The sequence below is a fragment of the Mangifera indica genome, chromosome 2 (genome assembly GCF_011075055.1).
Source record: "Mangifera indica cultivar Alphonso chromosome 2, CATAS_Mindica_2.1, whole genome shotgun sequence".
Lineage (NCBI taxonomy): Eukaryota > Viridiplantae > Streptophyta > Magnoliopsida > Sapindales > Anacardiaceae > Mangifera > Mangifera indica.
In genome coordinates, this window is record NC_058138.1 from 16,970,549 (window position 1) to 16,997,660 (window position 27,112).

General features: G+C 35.3%; 3 protein-coding genes and 1 pseudogene across 11 annotated transcripts; 3 read left to right on the forward strand and 1 right to left on the reverse strand.

The window, feature by feature from the left end:
* The first annotated feature begins 326 nt into the window (after positions 1-326).
* On the forward strand, positions 327-7,445 carry LOC123208760 (protein SMAX1-LIKE 6-like). Of its 5 annotated transcripts, none has more exons than XM_044626274.1 (13): positions 327-1,930; positions 2,486-2,799; positions 2,914-3,164; positions 3,320-3,608; positions 3,720-3,829; positions 3,911-4,039; positions 4,151-4,247; positions 5,579-5,653; positions 5,734-5,816; positions 6,234-6,380; positions 6,535-6,604; positions 6,692-7,043; positions 7,215-7,445. In XM_044626274.1, exons 1-13 carry the CDS (start codon positions 780-782, stop codon positions 7,300-7,302), a joined length of 3,156 nt encoding a protein of 1,051 aa, XP_044482209.1. In that variant the 5' UTR covers positions 327-779; the 3' UTR covers positions 7,303-7,445. The 5 variants fall into 5 exon arrangements, with proteins under 5 accessions (XP_044482209.1, XP_044482210.1, XP_044482213.1 ...); XM_044626275.1 differs by having other exon boundaries at positions 328-1,930; positions 3,723-3,829; XM_044626278.1 differs by having other exon boundaries at positions 329-1,930; positions 2,486-2,732; positions 2,919-3,164.
* A 1,467-nt stretch (positions 7,446-8,912) lies between these two features.
* On the forward strand, positions 8,913-11,900 carry LOC123208624 (annotated as a pseudogene).
* A 2,021-nt stretch (positions 11,901-13,921) lies between these two features.
* On the reverse strand, positions 13,922-16,015 carry LOC123208761. 5 transcript variants are annotated; one of them, XR_006500805.1, is made up of 5 exons: positions 15,865-16,014; positions 15,685-15,789; positions 15,267-15,610; positions 14,530-14,757; positions 13,922-14,275 (listed from the first exon to the last, which is right to left on the reverse strand). XR_006500805.1 is itself a non-coding variant. In XM_044626279.1 (4 exons), the coding sequence occupies exons 2-4, from the start codon at positions 15,785-15,787 to the stop codon at positions 14,180-14,182; spliced, it is 543 nt and encodes a 180-aa protein (XP_044482214.1). In that variant the 5' UTR covers positions 15,788-15,789; positions 15,865-16,015; the 3' UTR covers positions 13,922-14,179. The 5 variants fall into 5 exon arrangements, 3 of the variants coding, with proteins under 3 accessions (XP_044482214.1, XP_044482215.1, XP_044482216.1); XR_006500804.1 differs by having other exon boundaries at positions 14,457-14,757; XM_044626279.1 differs by lacking the exon at positions 14,530-14,757 and having other exon boundaries at positions 15,865-16,015.
* A 4,425-nt stretch (positions 16,016-20,440) lies between these two features.
* Positions 20,441-25,131, forward strand: LOC123208762 (protein SMAX1-LIKE 6-like). Its single transcript, XM_044626282.1, has 4 exons — positions 20,441-20,798; positions 20,831-22,055; positions 22,612-22,858; positions 23,045-25,131. Exons 2-4 carry the CDS (start codon positions 20,905-20,907, stop codon positions 24,815-24,817), a joined length of 3,171 nt encoding a protein of 1,056 aa, XP_044482217.1. The 5' UTR covers positions 20,441-20,798; positions 20,831-20,904; the 3' UTR covers positions 24,818-25,131.
* Positions 25,132-27,112: the final 1,981 nt, after the last annotated feature.

The window sequence follows — 27,112 nt, forward strand, 5'->3', positions numbered from 1 at the left end:
AAATTATAATTTCTAAAATAGAAAATGAGAATAAAACAAAACAAAAGCAAGCATGCCAAATGAAGAAGCTTTTTCCTAGAGCCGGTCACAGTTGGGGCTTGACCCATGGGGCCATAGCTGAGGCCGGCCGCCTTAGAAAACATTATCCTCAAGTAAAATGCGCTCGGATGGACACGTGTCAATGGAATATAGGTTTTTGCTGGCTACTACTCACGTGACAAGATGGCGTATTAACATTTAACAAATAATAAGGCCGCGTTTGGGTGGGTCCTAGTGGGGTTTATTTTATTTATAAAGGACTTTTAGTTGAGTGCTACGTTAAGAGGGATTTACATGTTTCATTATCTCTAACTTTTCCTCAGTTGAATAATTAAACACTTCTGCTTGTTTCCAGTGGACGGGACTGGACAGGGCATCTCCATCTCTCTTTTTTTTGTCTTTCAAATAATAATAATGATCTACCGTTTGAGTTGAGAGAAACAGAATCTATGCTAATGCTCACCATATGTTCGATGAATGACCCAAAAGTCGACCCCACGGCACAAACATCCAATCCAACCCAATCCAAGCCAACAACAAACGTAACAGTCTCAGACCAAACCACATCTCTCTCTTTCTCTCCATCCATGTATTTAATATTTTAAAAAGTTTTAAGGAAACCCATCTTCTCTTTCAGAAAAATCAGACGGACCTTTATATATTTATATTATTTTAGTACACGTGTTTGTTTGTTTGTTTGTTTGTTTCTGTGTTTGTTGGCTTGTTCAAGTTGGCCGGTCATGCCCACGCCGGTGGACTTGGTGAGGCAATGCCTGACGGAGGCAGCGGCGCGTGTTTTAGACGAGGCTGTGGCCGTGGCGCGTCGACGGAGTCATGCTCGGACCACTTCGCTCCATGTGGTCTCCGCTTTACTAGCTCCACCTTCGTCAACTCTACGCGACGCTTGTGCGTGTGCCATGAGCTTCCCGTACAACTCGCGCTTGCAGTTTCGTGCGCTGGAGCTCAGCGTCGGGGTCGCACTCGACCGGCTGCAGAGTTCGAGATTAGTGGAGCGGCCGCCTATTTCGAACTCACTGACGGCGGCAATCAAACGGGGGCAAGCTAACCAGCGGAGGAATCCGGAGAATTATCACCTGCAACTGATACACTGTAACCAACAATCGGCGTCTCTTTTGAAGGTGGAATTGAAATATTTTATTTTATCTATTCTAGATGATCCTATTGTTAATCGTGTGTTTGGTGATGCCGGTTTCCAAAGCTTTGAAATAAAAAGAGCGATACTTCAACCGCCTGTTGCACAATTATCTCCCAAATTTCCGCGAACCCCTCGGTTTCTTTGTAATTTAACGGACTCGGGATTGGGACCGGACTCGGTCCGAGCTGGACTGAGCTTACCGCTTGGTTTTGCGGATGTTGACGAGAGTTGTAGGAGAATTGGTGAAGTTTTTGTGGAGAGACATGAAAAAAAAGGGAGGAACCCCTTGCTTGTTGGTGTTTATGCAAATAAAGCTTTGAGAGGATTTATTGAAAATGTAACTTCTAGGAAGCTGGGGGTTTTGCCTAAAGAAATATATGGGATGGATGTGATTTGTATTGAGAGGGAGATAAGTAAGTTTGTTCTTGAGAAGGGAAGTGAAGAGATTATTGCGTTAAGATTTAAGGAATTGGAAACTGCGGTGGAGCAATGTTCAGGGCCCGGTGTTTTAGTGAATTTTGGTGAACTGAAAGCTTTGGTTGGTGACAATGTGTCAAGTGAGGCTGTCAAGTTCGTTGTTTCGAAATTGACCAGTTTGTTGGAGATGAATAGTGGGAACTTATGGTTGATAGGAGCGGTGGCGAATTATGAAGCTTACTCAACGTTTTCAAACGTATTTCCAAGTATAGAGAAGGATTGGAATCTGCAACTTTTGCCTATTCACTTCAAATCTAGGCAAGTTTTAATAAGATTACTTATCATTGCCTTAGCTCAAGTTTTGATTGTTTTCTTTTGTTTAATGGTTTCTTCATTTTTTTAAATGTTTTGAATGTGTTGGGTGTGTTCTTTTCAAATAACCCTTTTCTGTATATTTTAATGTCTTGTCCTTTAATGGATTTCTAATTCCAAGCAAGCATGCCGCATACATGATGGCTTATGCTTTGGCTTAAAACATGTAAAACATCTGCTGCTATATAAAGACTCGCTTTGCAGGCTGATTGGCGTCCATTAACATGAAATGTAGAAAATGCTACTTGTACTGTTAGATACTGTAGCAAGAGCTTCCCATACACTCATGGCATTAAACTGCAGTTTGCATCTGACAATGCGCGTAGTAACCCTTCTTCTTTTGGACTTTTCTATTCAGTTCTTAAATATTGTTAGGGCTAGTGCATTCCCATAACATTTTTATAATTTGTATGCATGCATGCATTTGTGTGTGTGCACCGTACCTTCTAACTGTTTCAATCCACTGGATCTCACAGTTCCATGCTCATGATATACTTACAGCTTGATGGGGTCCTTTGTTCCATTTGGTGGATTCTTTTCTTTGCCACTTGAGCCTAAAAGTCTGATGAGAAGCAAGAATCAATATAATACTTCTTGTTACCTTTGCAATGAGAAGTTTGAACATGAAGTTGGCGCCCTTTTGAAGGGGCGTTCAATTACTTCAGTTGCAGATCAGTGCTCAGAAAAACTTTCTTCTTCATTAGAAATGGCAGAATTTGACACCAGAAAGGGTGTTGATATGGTCAAGGTGTGTAGTCCTTCAAATTGTGGAATCTTTGACCAATCTAGATATATTGGACATTCACCTGTGCACAGTAACAGTTGTCTATACCTATATTTTGCACAAATGAATTTATGTTTGAGTAATCTGCAATATTTTGTTGATTGATTTGTGAAATATTTATGTAAGAATGTGCTTTTTCATTCAGTGCAGGCCAAAGAGGATGGAACGGCATTGCATGCTGAAGTCTTGGAGCTACGAAAGAAATGGAATGATAATTGTCAACTTCTTCACCACACTCAAGTACTACCCAAATTACGTACTCCTGAAACAAGGTCCCAAGTCCTAAATTCCAGGGTCTTTATCACAGACACGAAGGAAAGCGGCAGTAAAGATCCTACCTCAAATGAAAATCTGTCCGGTAATCTAAATCCCATCATGAACATAGACTTGCAAAAGGTATTACCCCGCCTCTGAATCAACAATGGCCGATTCCCACTAAACTCTGCATTCTCATCCTCAGTTATCCCTTTTAAAAAAAGGAGGAAGAAAATGAAACTCTAAAGAGTTTTTTTTATTGTTAAACTTCTTGATTCTTAAATTTTCTTCACCAGATTATGGAACAAGAAACATCAAACGGACATACGCATAGCCATATTCAAAGCGACAGTCAACATGACTCTGTCCCTTCGTCTTTTTTGTCCCCAATCTCTACTTCCCGTGTTCAAGAGGACAATGACGAAACCCAGCAACAGCAACAGCAACAGCAGCAGCAAGAACAACAACAAGCGTCTTCTACGGCGTCGTATCATATCAATATCTCCATTTCAGATGTTGCACGCAGTGGCATGAGAGATGGTGTTTGGTCTTGCCTTGTTGTGCTCGTCACCTTCTGGTTCTTCGGTTCGTTTCTTTTCTTTCATTTTCTAATGGAATATAATTCTGGATGCTTGTTTCTACTGAGTTAATCTCATCTTTGATTTTTTTTTATTTGATTTTAACATTTATTTCCAGCAGCTTCCATGACTATGATTCTTGGTATCTATGGCTCTGTGGATTTACAATTGGGCCCTAATTACTCCCGTCTCATACAAACTAACTCAATATTCGTTCAATCTATTAAGGTGACTTTGATGCATTTGTTCTTCAACTCATTCTCATTGTTCAATGACTCTGCTTTTAACAGTTATATTTTCTTATAAAAGGTTGAAGAACTAGACCAGCAAAGTTCTGGATCATTAATTCTATATGGGTTTCACAAACCTCCTCCCTTGGATGTTGAAATTACCTGGACTGAGACTCACAATGCAGTGGTTCAAGTTGATTTGCACGAGGCAAAAATCTTACCCGCTTACTATATTCATTGCTTTTACTTCTTTTTAAGAAATTTCTGGAGACTTTGCTTTGATTAATGGGGTGAAATTGTATTGTCCTCTTGTTTACAGGAGTGGTTATACTACCTTAACAAGGGGTCCAATGTGGATATCTCATACAGAGTAATATCTCCAAGTACCTCACCATTATCCCTTGTAATTGCGCAAGGTAATTTCTTGTCCAACAATTAGAAGCATTTGGAAATTATAATTTGCTGCCTCATGGTTGAATGTCAATGGTGCCAAGAAGATGTGGTTGCAACATAACATTTTAAGACTTGCAACAAGTGTTGTGAAAACTTTTTAATCTTTGCAACAGACTTTAATTGAATGACACAGTAACTAAAGTGAAATTCTATAGTAGAAGTAATCAATCCAAGACACAAATTTTCACCTGGTTCATCAATGTGTTTATGTACATGGAGTCATTGTTCATTTATTAAACTCTTGTTTCCCTTATATAGTGAAATTCAATATACAGTTTCATCCCAACTGAAATTTTCTAGTCTCGTCTAACATAAGGAGCATTCCAAGGGTGGAACATCTATTCCACACTTCCAGCCTTGCTTGTTCTGCTTGGATCAAGCTTGTTCCCTTCCCCACAAATCATCATGCTTGGAATGACTTGTTCCTCCTTGGAACGGCTAACATGCTTTTAGAATGGGCAATGACAAAATCTTTAGAGCGATCGTTCTGCTCTTTTACAACGCCTAGAATGATCATTTCTTGCTTTAAATGACCTTGTTCTGCTACTTTATTGTTTGGAACACCTGTTCGCCTCTTATGGATTACTCTTTTTATCAATTCTAAAATTTTAAGTGAAATGTTCTTCGAATTTAAGACACATTTTAACAAAAGTTGCGGGAACAATTTACCGGTTCTTTAGCTTAATAAGATAATAAATAAATTATCGTTTTAACCCTTTTAGAGTCAGTTTTATCCAGTAATCAATTAAGCTCAACTACTTAAATATGCACCCTAGTAGTTACGACTGGAATTGTATGACTGCTTACCATTCCGATTCAGAAAAGAAGAAAAAGAAAGAATGTAGTACTTAAAAATGCAGAAAGTATAAAGCAAAGAATGGAGAGTTGAGATATTTCTATTTCAGTTCAAGTTCAAGTATATTTACAATGAGCTAAGAGCAGAACATATGGAAGTACAAGGACAATTCTAGAATTCCTTTATTTTATCTTGTATCATTTTCTGCTGATATACACCTCATCTCATTATCTTGATTGTGAATCATCTTGTTTGCTGATAACCCAATGTGATAAACTTGAGTTTGGGTTTGTATTTCCAACAGTAACATGAACTGTTCTATTACCATTATCTTATCAGCCAAGTCAGATATCTTATAGTTCCCCCATATAAGCCCTTAGTTCACTCATTGGTTTAGCTTATTGTGTATTGTTATAATAGTAGGTTGTCACTGCATGCTTGCCAAAAAAAAAAACTTGGTGCTAAAATGTAACTCTGTTTTCTTAAATAAATTTGCAGGCAGTGAAAGTCTTGAAGAGTGGATTGACGACCCATCATATCCTAATACAACTTTGTCGTGGGACATTATACATGGTAAAATATATATGTGAAAATATGTTTTTATTAATTCATGATTGATTTTAATACTCTAACTGGGATGCTTTCCTCCACAGGAAGTGGTAAGATCCAGCAAGAAATTTCTGAGTCTTCAACCTATTATATTGCTGTGGGTAATTTAAACTCTCACGAAGTGGAGGTAATTTGTCAAAAATTTCATTTCTATATTCTTCTAGTAGAATTTTATCAACTTTGTAATTTATCAAATTGAGATCTGCCATTTGATTTGGCTACATAACAATTGTTTACAAATTATTATGTTACAGTTCTTGAACCTCGTCTTTCTTCATTTTAAATTATTAAATGAGCATAATGGTCTGGTATGGGAGTTGACGGGAGTTATGGAGAAACTAAAATTTTGAGTTACTTCCCTATAAGCACTCAATAGATTCTTGTGGTACCTGTAGCCTTTTCCAATGAAAATAAATGAGTGCCTGTGATACACAGAATTTTCTTTGGTTGCTATAATCTTGTACTTGGGACTATATTTTACAGAAAATGTTGACAACTTGAAATTATTAGACAATTTATTCCCAAGTAAATTTGCCTTGTACAGGTACAATTGAATTTCACAATCAGTGCCTTCATCTATAATACAACTAAGGCTTATTACAAGTGTTCACTGGGCAGTCGTCAGTGTAGTTTCACTCTTCCTCTTGTAGGGGCAAATACTGCTGTCCTAACATCTCCAGGTCCAACAGAGGTAAAAGGATAATATATGTTTAACTTTTTGTTGTTTCAATGCTTTCCTATAGCTGTTCAAGGAATTTTATCCCATAGATTTCCCGGTTCTCATATTTTGGTCAGTGTTGCCATTCTAGTTCTTTATGATTTTGTATGAATTGTGGTTCTTTCAGGGTTCCAGCAATGCTTGGTATGTCAAACTCTCATATGGACCCCGATGGATCGCATATTTTGTTGGATCAGGTTAGTTTTGTTTCCCTTCAATTCATTTTTAAGGACTAAGAAAAAACGTCTCCTCTAAATTTGATGCCTCTCAATTTGTAATTGTAGGTGTGATGACCATCCTCATCTTGTTGGCCTTTAGATTCCTCAACGTGTTCCAGTCTACCAGTGGAAATGGAACAGGAATTCAGGCTGGAGATATGACATCTGAGCGAGCTCCATTGCTGTCAAACAAAGACGACGATCTCTCCAGCTGGGGTTCATCTTATGATTCTGTATCACATGATGATGAAGATTTAGATGAATGGCTAGCAGTAAAAGCTCTCAAAGGAAATTTGTCATACGAAGGGGAAAATAATAGCAATCCCGGGCGTCTTTGTGTCATTTGCTGTGATTCCCCAAGAGATTGCTTCTTTCTCCCATGTGGACACTGCGCCGCCTGTTTTACTTGTGGAACAAGGTAAATGAACACCAATCTTCATGTTAAAATGTTGCATTTAATCCTGAAGCGGGCAATTCTTACTTTATCAATCTTTCTGGGGCTCATATCCACTTTTCCTTTGTGCTTATTTGGTTAATACTAACTGCAACATTACAGATTTCAGTTTTTAACTTAGAAATCTAATCCCAGTGACCTCTGCAGGATTGCAGAAGAGGCTGGAACTTGTCCCATTTGTCGGAGGAAGATGAAGAAAGTGCGGAAGATATTTTCTGTTTAAGCAGTCGGTTTGAGTAATATTGTGCAGTTGCTCTTTGTTGGTGAAAACTGTAAATTTAATCATCTAAACTCTGTATTACACCCTTGAAACTGTTTTGATAGAAAGTTGTGATTGCAATAGGTTACACGGAAATTGTTTGTTCATAAGGATTTGAGTTAAACTCCGAGAAAGAAATATTTAAACATAATGGAAAAAAGAAAATGGCATAACAAGAAATCATCCAAGAACACAAGCAGTGGAGTTCCTCTTTGTACCTTTCTGTTTTTTTTTCATCTTTATGCAATATAACATGTGACAGGACTTCCCAAACAAATTAATCGAAAGACTATTGACAGTTTTGGATTTGAGTATGAATTTAGACAAATGCCCAACATGTTAATTCAAGAGCAATTACACTGTGAATGACATACTTTGATAGTTCATTAATATTTTTCTTGAAATCTATCTTTATAGCATAGGAATTCACATCAAACTTTAACAAGAAGCAATTTAGAAGAACTGTTTTACTTAATTACACGTTCATATCACAGAAAGAGTTCATTTGAAAGAGTTACTTCGATTCACTGGTGAGAACCCAATCGACTCATCAGCTCCACCCTCAGAATATCTTAGTCAATTTTTCAGCCACCCCACAACAACATTTGCCACCCTTCATCTCATATGACAATGATTACGGGGATGACAATTTGGACCCGATTTTAAGGGACCCGACTTTAGGGGCCCCGACCCTCCCCAACCCTAACGGGGAGAGGATTCCCTGATAAAAAAGAGGAAAGGGACGGGGATGGAGATGAAAAAATCTCGTAATCGGGGACGGGTCGGGGACGGTCATAAATACTATGCGGTCTTTTGCTGGAAAATCTTTTAAAGGAAATTTTTTTACGTTATTTAAAGACTTGAAACTCTGGTAAACGATGGATGTGTCTTTTTTTAAAACAATTTTGAGTAAATTCTTGCTACTTACCAAGTAACAAAGTAGGGACAGAATTTGATCTTTTGAAAGTGCCTTCATTGCTGGACAGTTTCCTTTATATCCCCATATGATATCTTCCAAAACCAGAAGAAATGTAAAATACTTGAGATCGCAGATGCCATAAAACTTCATATAATTTAATAGGAAATATAGCAATACCTCAAATATTTTACATGGTGCAGTCAATTTCACACTGTTCCATATGAGGAAAGGAAAAAGGTGCTGTGTGTGGTTTTATATAATTAATTGATATCTCCGTTCAAAAAGAGGAGGCTTTAGATTTGGTTGCGGACATGGTGGCGGTTTTTTACCATAAATAAACTTTATCCAGATAAATGGGAAAAATGGAAATGACTTGACAATATTTGGCCATTGCCTCCATAAACCACATAAACACAAATATTCTATACCATGACTGTTTCAGAATATGTTCTTCTCCATTTTATGTGATATTCATTTAGTATAGCGAATCCATTTTCGTTCTTAAAGCAATGACAGAATTTGTTCTTATAACATCTGCATGTATGACCAAATTTAAGTCAGTGTGTGACAGTTGCTTGGAATTGAAAAAGCACCATTAAAATAGCAACCAAATATCTGCGTATTTCCACGACGACACAATTAATAAATGAAAAAACACGCCTTGTTTCCGAGTGTAAAAGGTCCCAAACCTTACACATTAGTCTTCCAACCCCAGGCTTTTGTTTCTTCTTTATCAAGGAAACGTGATATTGAAAGATTGTTTGACGACTGAGAGATGGGCAGTTGTAGGTTGCATTCGTGTTTTGCTAGGAAAAGTAGGGTGACGGAGGTGAAGGAGATGTTCGACAAATACACGGAAGGTGGGACCCACATGACGGTGGAGCAGCTGCGGTGGTTCTTGGCAGAAGTTCAGGGTCATGTTGGCACGTCAATGGAGGAGGCACAGCAAATAGTGGAGCAGATTTTGCAAGGACGGTACCACCTTTCGAAATTCGCCAGGCGCAGTCTAACTCTTGATGATTTTCAACATTACTTGTTCTCCACAGATTACAACTCTCCTATTCTGAATCAGGTAAGAGCAATTCTTGTGCTTACTGCTGAGGATTGCGATTCATATTTCCGATTTTATTCATGGCTAATATTCTTAGTAAAACAGTTTCAAATCGATTATTCCCAAGATTTTTAGACAAGTTGAACATAAGTGAAATCTATGCACCAACTTAAGGGGAGATTTACTGATCACATCTCCGACTTGCCATAATCTTTTTATTGTATTCTTTTGTCACTTAGTAGCATTTTACTTTGAATTGCTTCAGGTTTGCCAAGACATGAGAGCTCCATTGTCTCACTATTTCATATTCACTGGCCATAATTCATATTTGACTGGAAACCAATTGAGTAGCGATTGCAGCGATGTCCCAATTATTAAGGCACTGAAGAGAGGAGTAAGAGCTATTGAGCTTGATTTATGGCCAAATTCTGCTAAAGATAATGTGCATGTTCTTCATGGAAGGTATATACAAACTCAACAGAAGTCAATTCCTGAAGTTTTCTTGAGTTTTTTTAACTTCTAACATGTTTGTTTCTTTCTTCTTGCTGAATTAATGCATACAGGACTTTGACAGCACCCATAGAACTAATCAAATGCTTGAGATCGATTAAAGAGCATGTCTTTTCTGCATCACCCTTCCCTGTAATTATAACTCTTGAAGACCATTTGACACCCGATCTTCAAGCTAAAGTGGCTCAGGTAATTTTCATTTTTCCTGGCAGTTAATCTGATCTCAATGATAACTGGTTAATCGATTTCTGAAACTTTTGTTTGTAGATGATCACTGAAACATTTGGTGAAATGCTATTTTACCCTGAAACCGAATGTTTAAAAGAGTTTCCTTCACCCAAAGAACCGAAATATCGCATTATCATATCAACAAAACCTCTAAAGAGTACCTTGAAACTAAGTATGAATAGCAAAAGATACAACCCAGTGAACGAAAATAATTCTAATGAAGATACATGGGGGAAGGAGTCATCAGACGTTTCCGTTGATCAAGCAGATGATGAAAAGGTGGGCTGTGAAATCAATGTAATTAGAAGTTGTAGTCAACAAAATTAATTGAAGTTTTAAGGTTTTTACATCATTCTCTTTGTTCTTTCTTCCTGTTGCTGGCAGAGTAGTGATTATGATACAAGTGAACAAAATCAGTTTGATGGAGATGATGAAGAATCACGCCCATTATATGGAACACTAGCATACCAGCGTTTAATCGGCATTCATTCAGGAAAACCAAAGGGTCGTCAGTTGAAGGACGAACTAAGACTTGAAGTTGGAAAAGTTAGACGTCTTAGTTTGAGTGAAAAAAAGTTCAGAAAGGCCACTACATCTTTTGGAACAGATATTGTCAGGTAATTGTTAAATAGATCTATGTTTATTAATCAACAAAGTTATTCATTGTCCCTTTAACTTTCTGCTAGACTGACCAATTCTAATGCTTCTTCAGATTCACCCAGAAAAATGTATTGAGGATATACCCCAAACAAACTCGAGTTAACTCCTCTAATTACAAGCCACTAATTGGATGGATGCATGGAGCTCAAATGGTTGCATTTAACATGCAGGTATTGATCAGTTTTGTAATGTTAATAAGTGATTTATATTGCCTTTTTTCTAGTATTTTCGAGTTCTAAAAAGCTGTCTCTGTTCCAATGACACGGATATGGTAAATCTCTTTGGCTGATGCATGGGATGTTCAGAGCCAATGCGGGGTGTGGGTATGTGAAAAAGCCTGATTTCTTGATGAAATATGGTACAAATGGCAAAGTTTTTGATCCCAAAGAAAAATTGCCAGTGAAGAGAACCTTGAAGGTGAGTACATATGCAATTTGATTAAAAATGTTTTCGATCCATCGTTTCATCCCACCCCATTTCTCCTTTTATTTATATAATGTGAATTGACTTGATAGGTAAAAGTGTATATGGGAGATGGATGGCATTTGGATTTTAAACCAAAGCAGTGTACTGTTTGGTCTCCACCTCACTTCTACACGAGGGTAATTTTTTCTTCTGTTCTGTGCATACTATAATTTTTGTGGAGACTGGATGTATTAATTTATGGCAATGTGTGAAGCAGGTTGGCATAGCTGGTGTACCAGCGGATAAGACAATGAAGAAGACAAAGAAAAAACTGAACAGTTGGAGCCCAGTTTGGGAAGAGGAATTTACATTCGCATTGACAGTTCCAGAACTGGCATTGCTTAGAGTTGAAGTTTATGAATACAACATGTCTGAGAAAGATGATTTTGCAGGCCAAACTTGCTTGCCTGTGTTTCAATTGAGGCCAGGCATTCGTGCAGTCCCCCTTTTCAACCGCAAGGGAGAGAGTTTCAGCTCAGTAAAACTTCTCATGCGCTTCGAGTTTGTCTAGTTATACACACTAATTCTCCGATGTTAGTGTAATTATTTTTTGTGCTGAGCTTTTGCCGTTTTGGGTGTTAGTTGTTGTATGTTTTGTAAGAGAAGAGGAGTTAGATATACATAATTCAGAGAGAAGGAAAAATGAAAATGCGCTAAACAAAATGATAAATGTGAATCTATGCATTGTTTTTGAAGACAAAAGAAATGAGATGGTTGTCACTAGGGAAAGAGATGGTTCCATGATTGAGTTGAGAATATAAAGAGTTATGGACTTGGCTAGGAGCCAGATTTGTGTGTTGGATAATAAATGTGAAACCTCGATGAGACTAACGCATTGAATTGGTTTTATCGATATTTGAATCCCAAACTTCTCAATTTTTTACCAACCCCCTAAGTTTTAATATGTTTTCAAAGTTATATTTATTAGGTTTAAAAAATCCAAAATTTTACTTATAAACCTATTATCATTAGAATTTTTTGTTAATGATAAAATTAAAATCGTCATTTTATTAATAATATTAAAAAATCAAATTATTAAATTTTTTCTCTTAAATTTTAAAAACTACCAATTTTATCCTTCCTAAAGTTTTTTAACTTTCAAAAGTAACATTCTTTCAAAATTTAAGGTTTATTTTCCAAACGCTCTACCACCACCAGTGATGACGCTTCAACCTATTATCTTCGACCATCAAATCTTTATTCTTCAGGACAAGAAGATGCATCTTCATTGATTTGTCTGGAATCAATGAACACTTCATCAATTCTAATAGAATTGATAGAGTCAACGAAGACGCATCTTCATAAATTCTTTTGGAATCAACGAAGACGTATCATCATTACATCTCATGAAAGCTTCAAAAAGATGAAGAGTAGTCAGAGATTTGTGTGTTGAACCGTCGTCTTTGGTAAAAAAAATATTATTTTTAAAAGTTAAAAAATTTTAAATAAAAATAAAGTTAATAGTTTTTAAAATTTTAAAAAGAAAATATGATAATTTAATATTTTTTTAATATTATTAATAAAATAACAATTTTATCTTTACCTTTTTTAACAAAAATTAGTTTATGAATAAAATTTTGAGTTTTTTAAACCCTATAAATATATATTTGCATCCGGATTAAAACTTAGTGGAAAATAATGCTTTGACCTTTTCTATTTTTTACTTTTGTAATGGCTGGAACCTTTATCCAAATCCCAACAGTTAACAAGGTTGTCATGCACCACTAAATCACATCATTATGTTTTATTATATATTTAATTTATTTTTTCAGTATTGTTAGAACTATATATCGATAAGAGTCCTGATTCGTTGGTCAGGTTGGTTTGATTAAGACAGAAGTGGATCGAACGCTTGACTGTGTCAAGGCCTGGTCCGGTTATTAAAACAATGCAACAAATCGGCTATTGTTTCTGTCATCACTTGGTCAAAGACACAACACTAAACAGGAAACCAACTTAGCAGCAATAACAGGATCAATTCAGTATATTACACGTAGAGATAAATTATACAATTTTTTACCTATAATTTAATATAATAATATTTAATTAGATAATTTTAAAATAATAAATAATAAATAATTATAATATTTAATTATAATCAATCATCTTAGATTATATATAAAAAGTTATACAATTTATTTATAGATATTAATTTAATGTCTTAATAACAGATATCATATGATTAAATAATCAAATTATACAGTAATTATATTATTTATAGATAAAAATTAATTACTAATACTTCATTGGTTGAATAATTATAACGTTTTATTAAAGGTTAATAGTAATCTATATATGAGTGATTACCAGATTATAGATTCGATATGAATCCATCACTACCAACATGGTGAAATGCCTATGGTTCGTGCATAATCAGGGTAAATTACAGTTTTCGATGTCTTAGGCTATTGAACTTAAAGTATAACTATTTATGTTTGAAAGATCACAATATAATAAAACCGACCACCTCAGAATGTGGACCAGCTGCATATTTTGTGAAAAATGGTGATGTACATATTGAACCGACCAGCAGGCACCCTCTCGGCTACTCCAGGGCCTGTCAATTTGCATTCCAAAACGTTTACCACTGCTTAATGTTTTTATAATTGAGCCAATAATTCTTGTTTACAATATTATTTAATTTTTTTTTTTAACGAGAAAATCATAAGAGTTTGGGTCGTCTTTTCAGGACAGACTGTATTGATTGATCTATGATACTATTCAAAAGAATTTTCTATGATTAAACAATGTGAACCCAATTTGTTTCTGTGTTTTAGAAGAAGAATCTGCTATCCATTGTTTTAATAGTAATCAAGAGAACCTGACGAGCTTTTGTTCTTTATTTACGAGCCTTTAATGCGCATTCATACATAGACCGACCGAGTTGTGTTGGCTGAAAAATCCAATGATGTTGAATCCAGTTGGCTGGTATAATTATGTACGACAGGTTGTTCCACTAAAATTTTAGTGCTTGAATCGGTTCAAAGTCTGCACCCCATCGTACCACCCTAGTCCCTGGTCCTGGAATAATGATTTTCTTCGAGTCCGTGCAAATCCCCTTCCACAATGTCTCCCACACCAGCTGATTTATTTAGTTGCTTGGCCTAAAACACAAAAAAGGTCAACAAGGCGACAGAAATAACAAGAAATTAGGGGACATCATTCTCTATAAGTGACCACTAAATTAAGTTTATCAATTAACAAAAACAAAGGTGTATACCCAGATGAAATCACAAGTTGAAAACCAAAAATTTGAAACAGTAAAAAAATGAAAAAAATAACTACATGAAATTTGGGATTCGATCAGAAGGGAATGAGAATGTAGTGGTAGAGAAGCTAACAGCATTAGTATCCTCACAAAGAACCAGTGCCCTCTCCAAAGTAGCAACAATGTCTGTTACACTTGGCCTCTCCTTTCCTTCTAAGTTGACACATTGAATGGCAATGGCAGCCACCACCTCCAACGCCACCCTCTCATTAATATCTCGCGCCACCACCCTCTTATCTAGCACCCGGTTTAGATGCCCTGCTTTTATCTCTGGCTCTGCATATGCTACCAGGTCCTTTGCAGTTCCATATTCATTTGCTTTCAATAAAACGATATTATTAAGTCAACTTGTGAGTTGAAATAGCTCAAACTTACAATTCACACCAAAAGTTTTCCACATCATCAGGTTCTAAAATAAACTTAAGCAAGAAATTTCTGAACAGAGTTGGTATAAGGTACTTCGATCAACTTTTTCTCAAATCAAAAGAGAGGGTGAGTCAAATTGGTAGCTTCACATTATTACTCCATATCTATTAACCATACAAGAAGAAGATGACTCTAAAATTTTCTTTTCCATGCAATCACTGAAAAAGCTGAGAACCTCCTTTAACTTTTAACAAGCTATTTAACATGGTAATTCTTTCAGTATCAATACTAATAGCATCAGATATCAGAGATCCATATGTCAGCTCAAGAAAAAAAGAAGCCAACAAACAAACTCTTAACATTCCATGCTTTAAAAAAAATTACACTTTTCACAGAAACGATAGATCTGCAATACCAAATAAGCCAAACACACAATGGAAATAATAAACCACTTTACATACCTTAATTGTATAAGTCATCCCAGGCTGAAAACTGACATCCGGCCGATAAGCATAATCATCCTTCGCAATTTCTTCCGGATCGAACTCAAAATACGTTGCAGCTTTCTGTAACTTACCATCCATTCCATCGGATAGAGTATCAAAACTGTCATCCAAACCATCCATATATGATGAACTATTCCCTCCGTTCAAATTACTTGACCAAGCAGACCTATTCCAACCCTTCTCCATTTTATCCAGCTTTCGGAAAAAAGAATCTGAACTTGAACTGTTCCCCGATACGCCACCGAATATCCGGCGCTCAAACTCATCAGCAGTCTCACTTGTGTTGTTACCATCATTGGCTAATTAAAACTGTTTTAATATTAAACTTTCAAAACAATCGAAACACAACCAGTTAATTAAACACAAATTTTACCTGAATAAGGGTTTGTAGATATTGCTCTGGTGATGGTGGATCGATAAGATTTATGTAATATGTTAGTATTAACGGATCGAAAGACTACGTGAACAAGCTTCATTTCTGCTTAAAAAAGATGAAATTTTTCACACATACGATTATTACATACTTGGAAAATGAAAAAGTTGAAAACTTTACCTGAAGTGTAGCCGATTTCAAATCCGGACGGTGAAGTGAAGAATTAGGGTTTAGTTTCAAGGGTGGGAAAGACGGAATAGAGGAGAAACCAAGTAGAAGATGGGCCGAGCCCAAAAACAGAAAAGCTGGGCCAAATTTGAGCCCAAAAATGGGTATCTCTAAATATCCCCACCATATTCTTAAGTTCTCCTTATTTAATAATAATAATTTTGTATTATTCTTTTTGGTGGAAGAGTAAAGGCAATAGAACCAAATATGAGTTTTCACAAAATCTTTATGAAGATATGATTGAGAAGTTTGCATACAAAAAAGGTAACCATCCAAAGGCAAACAAAGCAATAAAACACTAGTCGTTTTGAACCACAAATTTGGTCAAAGTTTGAAGATTTTCATCAACAAAGTGAGATTTTCTATTTTAATTTGATACTAATAGCCAACACCATTAGCCTAGCTTTTGGGTTTCTCCCCCCACAAACCTATTGCCCACCAATCCTTTATTTTGTTTATTTTCCTTATACATCTCTATCAATTTGACCATTCAAACTAGATTTTTGACTCACCCATCTTCAAATAAGGAGGGAATATTCTTAAACCGTCCCCATTTGGTTCATCTTATTCTCTAAATATCTTCTAAACTCTTTAATATTGAATTACAATTTAAATTTTAAAATTAATATAAATATCTCTTGATATATAATAAGTATATTTTTTTTAACTAAAAGAATGAGAAGGGAGAAGAAAATTTTCTTTGATAAAAGGATGAAGATTTTTCAATCATTTTTGTATCATAGATGAAGATGAAGAACGATGTCACATCATGCATGATGGTCAAGTGCCATATTTTATCTTTGAAATAAAGCTAATAAAAACAACCAATGCTTAGCCTTTAGTGGTTAGTGAGTAGAATAATTAGTTTTCTTTCTCACATCAAAATCCAATTGTCACAACTCAAAACCCATTATACTTTGATTGACTCTTAGTAAAGAATTAACACTATTGTTTGGACATGGCTGGTCCATTCTATGGAAGTCAAACACGTCTCACAAATTTAATTATTGCAATTTCAACTTATGTTATAACCTTTTATGGTATTGAATATAAACGTTAATTTGTATGCTTTTAAAGAAAAAATACCTTGTAATTATTATTTTTGACCTTTTTGTATGTATTTTTTAGTTTATAAATAAATATATATTATATATTATTAGATAATTTTAAATTAATAAGAGTAATATTTAATTATATAATAACATATCATATATGTATTCGTTTGTATATATATATAATATTGCTCTTATTAGTATAATAACATCTATAAATAAAAATTTTAACAAAAAATATTGGCATCGACTCACAGATAATTGGATAACACATAGATCCATATAATGTTACACAAATTTATATAATGACGTCCAACTATTTTGATTGAATTTTAGATAATTTTTATACCTAGAAATCGTCAAAGAGGGAGACTCATAGCAGGTTGGCCGATGGATGGAATTGATTGGTCACAAAAAAGTATGATTAAAAAAATCAAATCATAAAGAAAAATATAATTTTTTAAACTTTAATAAAAAAATTATTAATTTTTTAAATTAAAAAATATAAAATAAGGTAAAATTTTATTTTTAATTTATTATTAAATAATAATTTTATTTTTAATCTTAATAAAGAATTTTATTAGAAAGATAAGTGAATGGAAGTTGATAAGTATACCGCACCTTAAGTGGGAATAAGTCTTTTTACCTTTTTTTTTTTATTTGGGCAGAGATGTAATTACATATAATATTGAGATTAAAATTATACTATTAATAAAAATATTTTATCGTTAAGTGAAAAGTCATCCAACCAATTATTCTCAAATTTGATAAAGTTGGGAAGCTGATGAGTCACAGTCTCATCTCAGCCGTCCAACCAACAAAGAGCACAGTAAGTTTTTTTTTTTTTTTTGTCCCTTTCAAATGTCAGGCCATCATCTCCAATTGGTCATTACTTCCTTCCCAACTGATTTTTTTAATCTGAAGATTCTTAGTTATGGCGCTCTCTATTCACTCCTTTCTTCCATTAAAAAAGGTCAAAGGATGGGCATTATTACTACAGAGGCAAACAATAGAATTAGTCTAAATTATGCAAAAATGGTAAATTCTTATTTATAAAATTAAAAAATAATATTTTCTCACCTCTTATCAAATATTATTAATAAAATTAGTTAATTTTTAAGATAATGAATAAAAAAACAAAAATTTCATTTATATATGTAAATTTTTATTAAAGATAAATAATATTTAAGTTTGAAAAGATAAATTCTTGAACCTAAAACAATCACCATCATCGATATTAGATTAATGCGATTTTAGTCAAAATCTCATTAGAATTGTGCAAAACCAATTAGAATCGCACTAGAGTAACACATTTTTGACAAAAATTACATTATTTTAATGTGATTTTGACGTGATTCTAACTTTAATTTTAATTTTAATTGGTCAATTACGGAGTTGAGACTAATTAGAGTTAGTGTTTGAGTTTATATTAAAATTGAAGATGGGAGTCTAAGTGATAAATTGTAGGGACAGTGGGAGAAAATGTAATTTATTTATTTTTAAAAGTATAAGTGATAATAATCTTATAATATTTATATATTTTACAAGTTGATAAAAATATTTTTTTACCATAAAAATTTATTTCTCTTTTTTTACAACTATTAGTGAAACGTGAAAAAGTTGTATTTCTCTTTATTCAAAACTCATATTATATCATCGACCAATAAATACTCTTTTGAATGAAAAGCTCAATCATATATAAATTCTTAACTATCGATACTTACCTTGCTAGTAAGATACGTGATAACCTTTAATAAATATCTCTTGACTAATAAAATTTGTCAAAACGACACTGAGTATTTGTCCTTTACTAACACCATATGCGACTAAATATGGTAATTGATGTGGTAAATGACATCTCATTAATCACATCATAGATTTGTCTTGTTAGTCTCTTCAAACTCCATTCTTTTATTAATTAAAAAAATTTTGCCAAATTAAAACCTTGAATCAAATATCTCACCCACCAATCTTATCATCTTCCACCATCACCATTAGTTATCATTTTTCACCATCATTTTTCACCCTTTTTCACTCTTCCTTTTTTACCACTGTTTAATCTAATACAAAACCCATATTGTTGAGGCTTCAAAAAAAAAAACTTTATTAAATTAATTACATTAAATATGTCAAATTTTTGCATAATAATCACGCTTGAGACGACAGATTTATGATATGGCAGGAGAGGTGACATCTGCCACGTACATCGGGTGTTAATAGACATGTTGAGATTTTTAGTTAGCGAACGGAGGCGTCCAGGAGAGAATATCTTTACCTCTCCTAGATTTTGTGTATCTTTGGGCTGTGCTCGATACAAAGAACAACTTCTCTTTATGTCTCAAATTGTAATCCCCCAAATTCCTTTTTTAGCAAAAGCTGCTTTATCAGAAAGCGGAAAAAGTTCAATTCACTACCCGTGAAATCACTTTTCGGATCCTGCTTTTCCCACCAACTGTTTGAGCCGAAACCCATTTGGGCCACGCGTCTATCTACTATTGGTGCTTGCGGATCACCCCCTTTAAAAATTGTTGCAAGTTGATGAAGATTAAAAGCATGTAAGGCCAAATGGCCATGGCTAAGGCTAAGCTAACGCATCATCACTCTCATGAAAAAGAGGCAATTTCAAAGATTGGAATCCATCCAAAACTCCAATTATAGAAGAGAGAGAAACTTTCTTTCTCAACTGGTCAACTTCAAACTCAATATATCTGTTATCAAATCATGTTCAAATTCAATAAATTTGATAATTATACATAAAAAAAAAAAAGGGGTCTTGTAAATTAAATTTGGAATGGGTGATTCTTTCACACTAAACCAATTATTTGGCCACTGCCTACCCCTAATCAGGCAATAGTGAAGTGTCACACATAAATAGATAGATTCGCTGCTTACATTATATATGATTTTGAAGGTGATTTTATTATACCACACATTGATGTAGGCCATGCTTCAACTTTTGTTGCATGTCAAATAATTGGTGGGTTTTTCAGAGCTTTAATTTGCTTTTTATTTTTTTATTTTTTTTTTCTCTTTCTCATGTGTTTCTCATCCTTAATAGTTTATTTTTTAATGTGGAATCTAATGTTACTGTATTTAGAAAATATTTTCAATGACAATATTATTATTATTTATGAAATTATAATTTCTAAAATAGAAAATGAGAATAAAACAAAACAAAAGCAAGCATGCCAAATGAAGAACCTTTTTCCTAGAGCCGGTCACAGTTGGGGCTTGACCCATGGAGCCATAGCTGAGGCCGGCCGCCTTAGAAACATTATCCTCAAGTAAAATGCGCTCGGATGGACACGTGTCATTGGAAGATAGGCTGTTGCCGGCTGCTACTCACGTGACAAGATGGCGTATTAACATTTAACAAATAATAAGGCCGCGTTTGGGTGGGTCCTAGTGGGGTTTATTTTATTTATAAAGGACTTTTAGTTGAGTGGGACGTTAAGAGGGATTTACATGTTTCATTATCTCTAACTTTCCCTCAGTTGAATAATTAAACACTTCTGCTTGTTTCCAGTGGACGGGACTGGACAGGGCATCTCCATCTCTCTTTTTTTTGTCTTTCAAATAATAATAATGATCTACCGTCTGAGATGAGAGAAACAGAATCTATGCTAATGCTCACCATATGTTCGATGAATGACCCAAAAGTCGACCCCACGGCACAAACATCCAACCCAATCCAATCCAATCCAAGCCAAGAACAAACATAACAGTCTTAGACCAAGCCACATCTCTCTCTTTCTCTCCATCCATGTATTTAATATTTTAAAAAGTTTTAAGGAAACCCATCTTCTCTTTCAGAAAAATCAGACGCACCTTTATCTATCTATCTATGTATACTTATATATAATAATATATTTATATTATTTTAGTACACGTGTTTGTTTGTTTGTTTCTGTGTTTCTTGGCTTGTTCAAGGTTGCCGGCCATGCCCACGCCGGTGGACTTGGTGAGGCAATGCCTGACGGAGGCAGCCGCGCGTGTTTTAGACGACGCTGTGGCGGTGGCGCGTCGACGGAGTCATGCTCAGACCACTTCGCTCCATGTGGTCTCCGCTTTACTAGCTCCACCTTCGTCAACTCTACGCGACGCTTGTGCGCGTGCCATGAGCATCCCGTACAACTCGCGCTTGCAGTTTCGTGCGCTGGAGCTCGGCGTCGGGGTCGCACTCGACCGGCTGCAGAGTTCGAAATCAGTGGAGCGGCCGCCTATATCGAACTCGCTGACGGCGGCAATCAAACGGGGGCAAGCGAGCCAGCGGAGGAATCCGGAGAATTATCACCTGCAATTGATACACTGTAACCAACAATCAGCGTCTCTTTTGAAGGTGGAATTGAAATATTTTATTTTATCTATTCTAGACGATCCTATTGTTAATCGTGTGTTTGGTGAAGCCGGTTTCCAAAGCTTTGAAATAAAAAGAGCGATACTTCAACCGCCTGTTGCACAATTATCTCCCAAATTTCCGCGAACCCCTCGGTTTCTTTGTAATTTAACGGACTCGGGATTGGGACCGGACTCGGTCCGAGCTGGACTGAGCTTACCGCTTGGTTTTGCGGATGTTGACGAGAGTTGTAGGAGAATTGGTGAAGTTTTTGTGGAGAGACATGAAAAAAAAGGGAGGAACCCCTTGCTTGTTGGTGTTTATGCAAATAAAGCTTTGAGAGGATTTATTGAAAATGTAACTTCTAGGAAGCTGGGGGTTTTGCCTAAAGAAGTATATGGGATGGATGTGATTTGTATTGAGAGGGAGATAAGGAAGTTTGTTCTTGAGAAGGGAAGTGAAGAGATTATTGCGTTAAGATTTAAGGAATTGGAAACTGCGGTGGAGCAATGTTCAGGGCCTGGTGTTTTAGTGAATTTTGGTGAACTAAAAGCTTTGGTTGGTGACAATGTGTCAAGTGAGGCTGTCAAGTTCGTTGTTTCGAAATTGACCAGTTTGTTGGAGATGAATAGTAGGAACTTATGGTTGATAGGAGCGGTGGCGAATTATGAAGCTTACTCAACGTTTTCAAATGTATTTCCAAGTATAGAGAAGGATTGGAATCTGCAACTTTTGCCTATTCACTTCAAATCCAGGCGAGTTTTAATAAGATTACTTATCATTGCCTTAGCTCAAGTTTTGATATGTTTTCTTTTGTTTAGTGGTTTCTTCATTGTTTTTTATGTTTTGAATGTGTTGGGTGTGTTCTTTTCAAATAACCCTTTTCTGTATATTTTAATGTCTTGTCCTTTAATGGATTTCTAATTCCAAGCAAGCATGCTGCATACATGATGGCTTATGCTTTGGCTTAAAACATGTAAAACATCTGCTGCTATATAAAGACTCGCTTTGCTGGCTGATTGGCGTCCATTAACATGAAATGTAGAAAATGCTACTTGTACTGTTAGATACTGTAGCAAGAGCTTCCCATACACTCATGGCATTAAACTGCAGTTTGCATCTGACAATGCGCGTAGTAACCATTCTTCTTTTGGACTTTTCTATTCAGTTCTTAAATATTGTTAGGGCTAGTGCATTCCCATAATATTTTTATAATTTGTATGCATGCATGCATTTGTGTGTGTGCACCGTGCCTTATAACTGTTTCAATCCACTGGATCTCACAGTTCCATGCTCATGATATACTTACAGCTTGATGGGGTCCTTTGTTCCATTTGGTGGATTCTTTTCTTTGCCACTTGAGCCTAAAAGTCCAATGAGAAGCAAGAATCAATATAATACTTCTTGTTACCTTTGCAATGAGAAGTTTGAACATGAAGTTGGTGCGCTTTTGAAGGGGCGATCAATTACTTCAGTTGCAGATCGGTGCTCAGAAAAACTTTCTTCTTCATTAGAAATGGCAGAATTTGACACCAGAAAGGGTGTTGATATGGTCAAGGTGTGTAGTCCTTCAAATTGTGGAATCTTTGACCAATCTAGATATATTGGACATTCACCTGTGCACAGTAACAGTTGTCTATACCTATATTTTGCACAAATGAATTTATATTTGATTAATCTGCAATATTTTGTTGATTGATTTGTGAAATATTTATGTAAGAATGTGCTTCATCATTCAGTGCAGGCCAAGGAGGATGGAACGGCATTGCATGCTGAAGTCCTGGAGCTACGAAAGAAATGGAATGATATTTGTCAACGTCTTCACCACACTCAAGTACTACCCAAATTACGTACTCCCGAAACAAGGTCCCAAGTCCTAAATTCCAGGGTCTTTATCACAGACATGAAGGAAAGCGGCAGTAAAGATCCTACCTCAAATGAAAATCTGTGTGGTAATCTAAATCCCATCATGAACATAGATTTGCAAAAGGTATTACCCCCAATACCAAAGACTTTGATAGCATCAACTTCTCAAGCTGAGATTATAAATTCCCAATCCAGGGTACAGGTAAACTCTTATAAAGATCAGCAATTAGAGAATGAGAGCCAGCCACTTTCCCCTCATAGCCCTCCATCTTCATCCCCACTTGCAGTAACCACAGATTTGGGATTAGGAACAATCTATTCTTCAACCAGGCGGGAGGCAGAAACTCCAGAATTTATAGATCAGAGTCTTTCTCATCCCAAATCTCCTAAGTTTGATGCAGTTCATGAGGGTACCTACTTTGCCAAATGTTGTTCTCACTCCAGCAGCTCCATTACTAAGTTAGGAGAGCTACCACATGATGGCGATGACAAGACGCTTAGAAAAAAACTTGCTGAAAAGGTTGGCAGGCAGGATGAAGCCATAATTTCTATTAGTCAAGCTGTATCACGTTGTAGGAATGGACGAGGACGGCATCAGGGCTCAAGTGGTAGAGGAGACATTTGGCTTAGTTTCCTTGGGCCTGACAGAGCTGGAAAGAAAATAATTGCTTCAACTCTTGCTGAGATAATATTTGGTGACCAGGAAAACATAATTTGCATGGATTTTAGTTCCCAAGACAGGGGTAGCCATTTGGAATATATTTTTCAGTGCAAACAATTGGATGGTTGTGATATGGAGTTTCGGGGGCACTATGTTGTTGATTATATTGCTAAGGAGTTGAGTAAGAAACCAGATTCAGTTGTCTTCCTCGAAAATGTAGAGAAGGCTGATCCTGTGACCCAAAATGCATTATCCGAGGCTGTGAAAATTGGTAAACTTCACAACTCATTCAAGAGAGGAGTCAGCATCAGCAAAGTGATCTTTGTGACAACAACGACAATCATGAAAGGTAACAATAGTGAAATTTCAGAGAGGAAAGCCAGTAAATTTTCTGAGGAAATAATTTTTGGAGCCAAGAAGTGGCAAATGCAAATGTCAATTAGTTGCAGAAAATCTTGGAATAAAAGAAAGCTGATTGACATTGATGACTCTGCAGCTGAGTTGCAGAAAACGGATCACAAGTGGATGAGATCCAATCTAGATCTTAACCTTCCTATAGAGGAGGCAGAAGAGAAAAACAATTCTATAGGATATGACAGTGATGCCACCTCTGAAAGCACAGAAGCTTGGTTGGAAGATTTCTTTGATCAAGTCGATGCGAAGGTGTATTTCAAGCCGTTGAATTTTGACTTGCTTGCTGCGAAATTGACCAAGGACATCAATATACGATTTCAGCGAGCAATGGGATCTGAGGTAGTCCTTGAGATTGATGATGAAGTCATGATAGAAATACTTGCTGCCACGTGGTTATCAAACAAGAAGATGGCAATAGAGTTTTGGATTGAAGCTGTTCTGAGCAGAAACTTTGTTCAATTTCAGCAGAAGTACCATCCCAAACCTGGGTCTGTTGTGAAACTAGCTGTTTGTGAAGGTTGTCCTTTTCAAACAGAATCTCCTGAAATTTGCCTTCCCATAAAAATCAACATGTAAGTGATTCTAGCTATTTTATGCTGCTTCTTGTAAAAAAAAAATGTATACCGTAGGTCATAGCATCCAAAAAACGTCGTTTGGCCATGTGTCCAAGGTTTAAAGGTTCAAAAGTTTGGGAAAATGTGAAGATAAATAAAGACGACAAAGAGGCAACATGTTAATAATTTTCTACGAACAGACTAAGGGACACATTGCCAAACAACGCTGCATGGGATAATAGTGTTTTTGTGTTACCATTAGCTGCTGTAAAAGAATATGCATAATGCTCCTTTTTAGCAGAAAATTATTAACATGTTGCCGTTTAGGTATCTACATTCGTTTGTCTTCACATTTTCCCGAACTTTTGATAACCTTTAAAGAATCAGGACTTCGGTCAGTTCAAACCCAAATTAAAGTAATTTTTAAATGGCAGGATGAGAGAAGCCCATTCGTTTGCAATATATACAAGATGAAAACTCAATTCTAAACAAGTCATTAAAGATTTAGGTGGTAATAATTTCATTGCAATTGAAAGATGATTTCAATGCAAATGAAACATGGGAAATGTTTGATTCTTCAATATTGTTATGCGGGTAAGTTTATCACGTGAGACTAAATGCCACTGACAGGCATCTGGTAGTGTTTATAGATCCTAGCAACATGACACTTCACTAAAAACGTATAGACAACTCATGGCATGGGTGTGTAGATGACTCACGTTATCTATATACATGTTGTTACATGACTCGAATGTACGGGGTTTTACACCAAAGTAATATAGGAAAAGTAAATCTCCTTTGAGAAAGAAGAGATTGATTGTAACCACACATCCATCTTTAGATAAAGTGTTCAAGTTGCTTGACTAGGCAACAGGGTATACTCATCATTATATTGACTACACACTGGGTCACTTTTAATACAATATGGTTGTATCTTTCTAATAACATATTAAATATAAAGTGATTGAACCAATCAAACAATATTTATCATGTTAATGTAAACCAATGGTATTACATCCAACCATTTTCAACGTGTATTGATTTTGATTGTAAATGTTTCTCCTTAATTAAAGTAACTCCATACCAAGGAATGCCTACCAAAAGCATGTGCTCTTGGATGATGACAATGAACTCTTCACTGGGGTATACAAACCAAAAGAGACTAGGAGAGGGAGCCTCATTTCAATCATTTTTAATCACAGTTCAAGTAAGAAAGATGTTCTCTAAATTTTCTCTAAAATTTCTTTGAGAATTTTTCATGAATGTCCTTTGTAATTATTCCTCATGAACATATTGTATAAATGAGTGATAACACTATTAGATTTTTAATATGGTTTGATTATAATTCACAAGTCTTTGTTCACAGTTATTTGATTCACTATTATAAGAGATTAATAAGATTACGACGAGTTCATTAAAAGTTGTATAAGTTTTTCATTGTCTTAAAGTCTTTATACAAGCTACCAATTCGTGTTATTTTTAATGTTTTAGAAGGAAAAGTCTTTCATCTACGTCTTGAGTTAATCTACAAATTGATGATATAAGAATAAAAAAACGATCTATTTTATCTTTTTGAGATCTAAAATGAATTATATACTAAAGAAATGCAGTATAACTTCTACTATTCTAAGGAAATTTCCCAAAGATTTCTCTAATTTTAATTCTGTTTTCTCTCAAGCCAAACTCCCTTGTATTACTTTACAAGACGATTGAAGATTCAATATGCTTTAAAATAGAAAACAGAGATGGAAAGTTTGGAAGTGAAATGGTCTGCTGGTGATTAGGATTTAGAGTGAAGCACGTGACGGCAATTGTGTGGTCGATGTGGTGTGGCTAAATTAGGTGTACAGGGGAGTAAGTAAGGAGTGATGACCCAATTCCTTTGAAAATTCCAAACAAATGTACAAAGCAAATCTTCAATTGGATTTTGTTTTTAAAGTCCAGTCCAGTCCCTCCCTTATTTTCTTCATTCATCCCATTCAATTGTCTTTGTCCCCATTCAATATTCCCCTGGTTTTCGTTTCCATCATTAATTCTATGTCCTGTCAAGCCTGTTTACATCAAAAGGATAATAACTAACGCTACATATTTTGATATTATTCTTGATATTTTATTTTTTAGTAATCCAAGGTTTAGTTTAAAAATTCTTTTGTATATTTTGAATACATAAATTATATATATTTTTATTTAAATCTAAAATTTACTTAAAAAAAAAAACGAATATTATAAAAATAATAGTCGACCTTTTTACACTTCATTAATGTTTTAAGTATGATAGTAGACCTTTTTACAAGTTTAAAAACTTGTAATTTATTTT

Bases quoted from the DNA above. Each gene is read 5' to 3' on its own strand.
- LOC123208761 (XM_044626279.1), bottom strand. From the start codon at position 15,787: ATGAAGCTTGTTCACGTAGTCTTTCGATCCGTTAATACTAACATATTA. The intron at 15,611-15,684 runs GTAAAATTTGTG...AGTTTTAATTAG, and splicing joins ATCTACAAACCCTTATTCAG to CCAATGATGGTAACAACACA. The intron at 14,276-15,266 runs GTATGTAAAGTG...TTTGTGTTTTAG, and splicing joins GGATGACTTATACAATTAAG to GCCAAGCAACTAAATAAATC.
- LOC123208760 (XM_044626274.1), top strand. From the start codon at position 780: ATGCCCACGCCGGTGGACTTGGTGAGGCAATGCCTGACGGAGGCAGCG. The intron at 1,931-2,485 runs GCAAGTTTTAAT...ATATACTTACAG, and splicing joins CCTATTCACTTCAAATCTAG to CTTGATGGGGTCCTTTGTTC. The intron at 4,040-4,150 runs GCAAAAATCTTA...TCTTGTTTACAG, and splicing joins TTCAAGTTGATTTGCACGAG to GAGTGGTTATACTACCTTAA.
- LOC123208762 (XM_044626282.1), top strand. From the start codon at position 20,905: ATGCCCACGCCGGTGGACTTGGTGAGGCAATGCCTGACGGAGGCAGCC. The intron at 22,056-22,611 runs GCGAGTTTTAAT...ATATACTTACAG, and splicing joins CCTATTCACTTCAAATCCAG to CTTGATGGGGTCCTTTGTTC. The intron at 22,859-23,044 runs GTGTGTAGTCCT...CATTCAGTGCAG, and splicing joins AGGGTGTTGATATGGTCAAG to GCCAAGGAGGATGGAACGGC.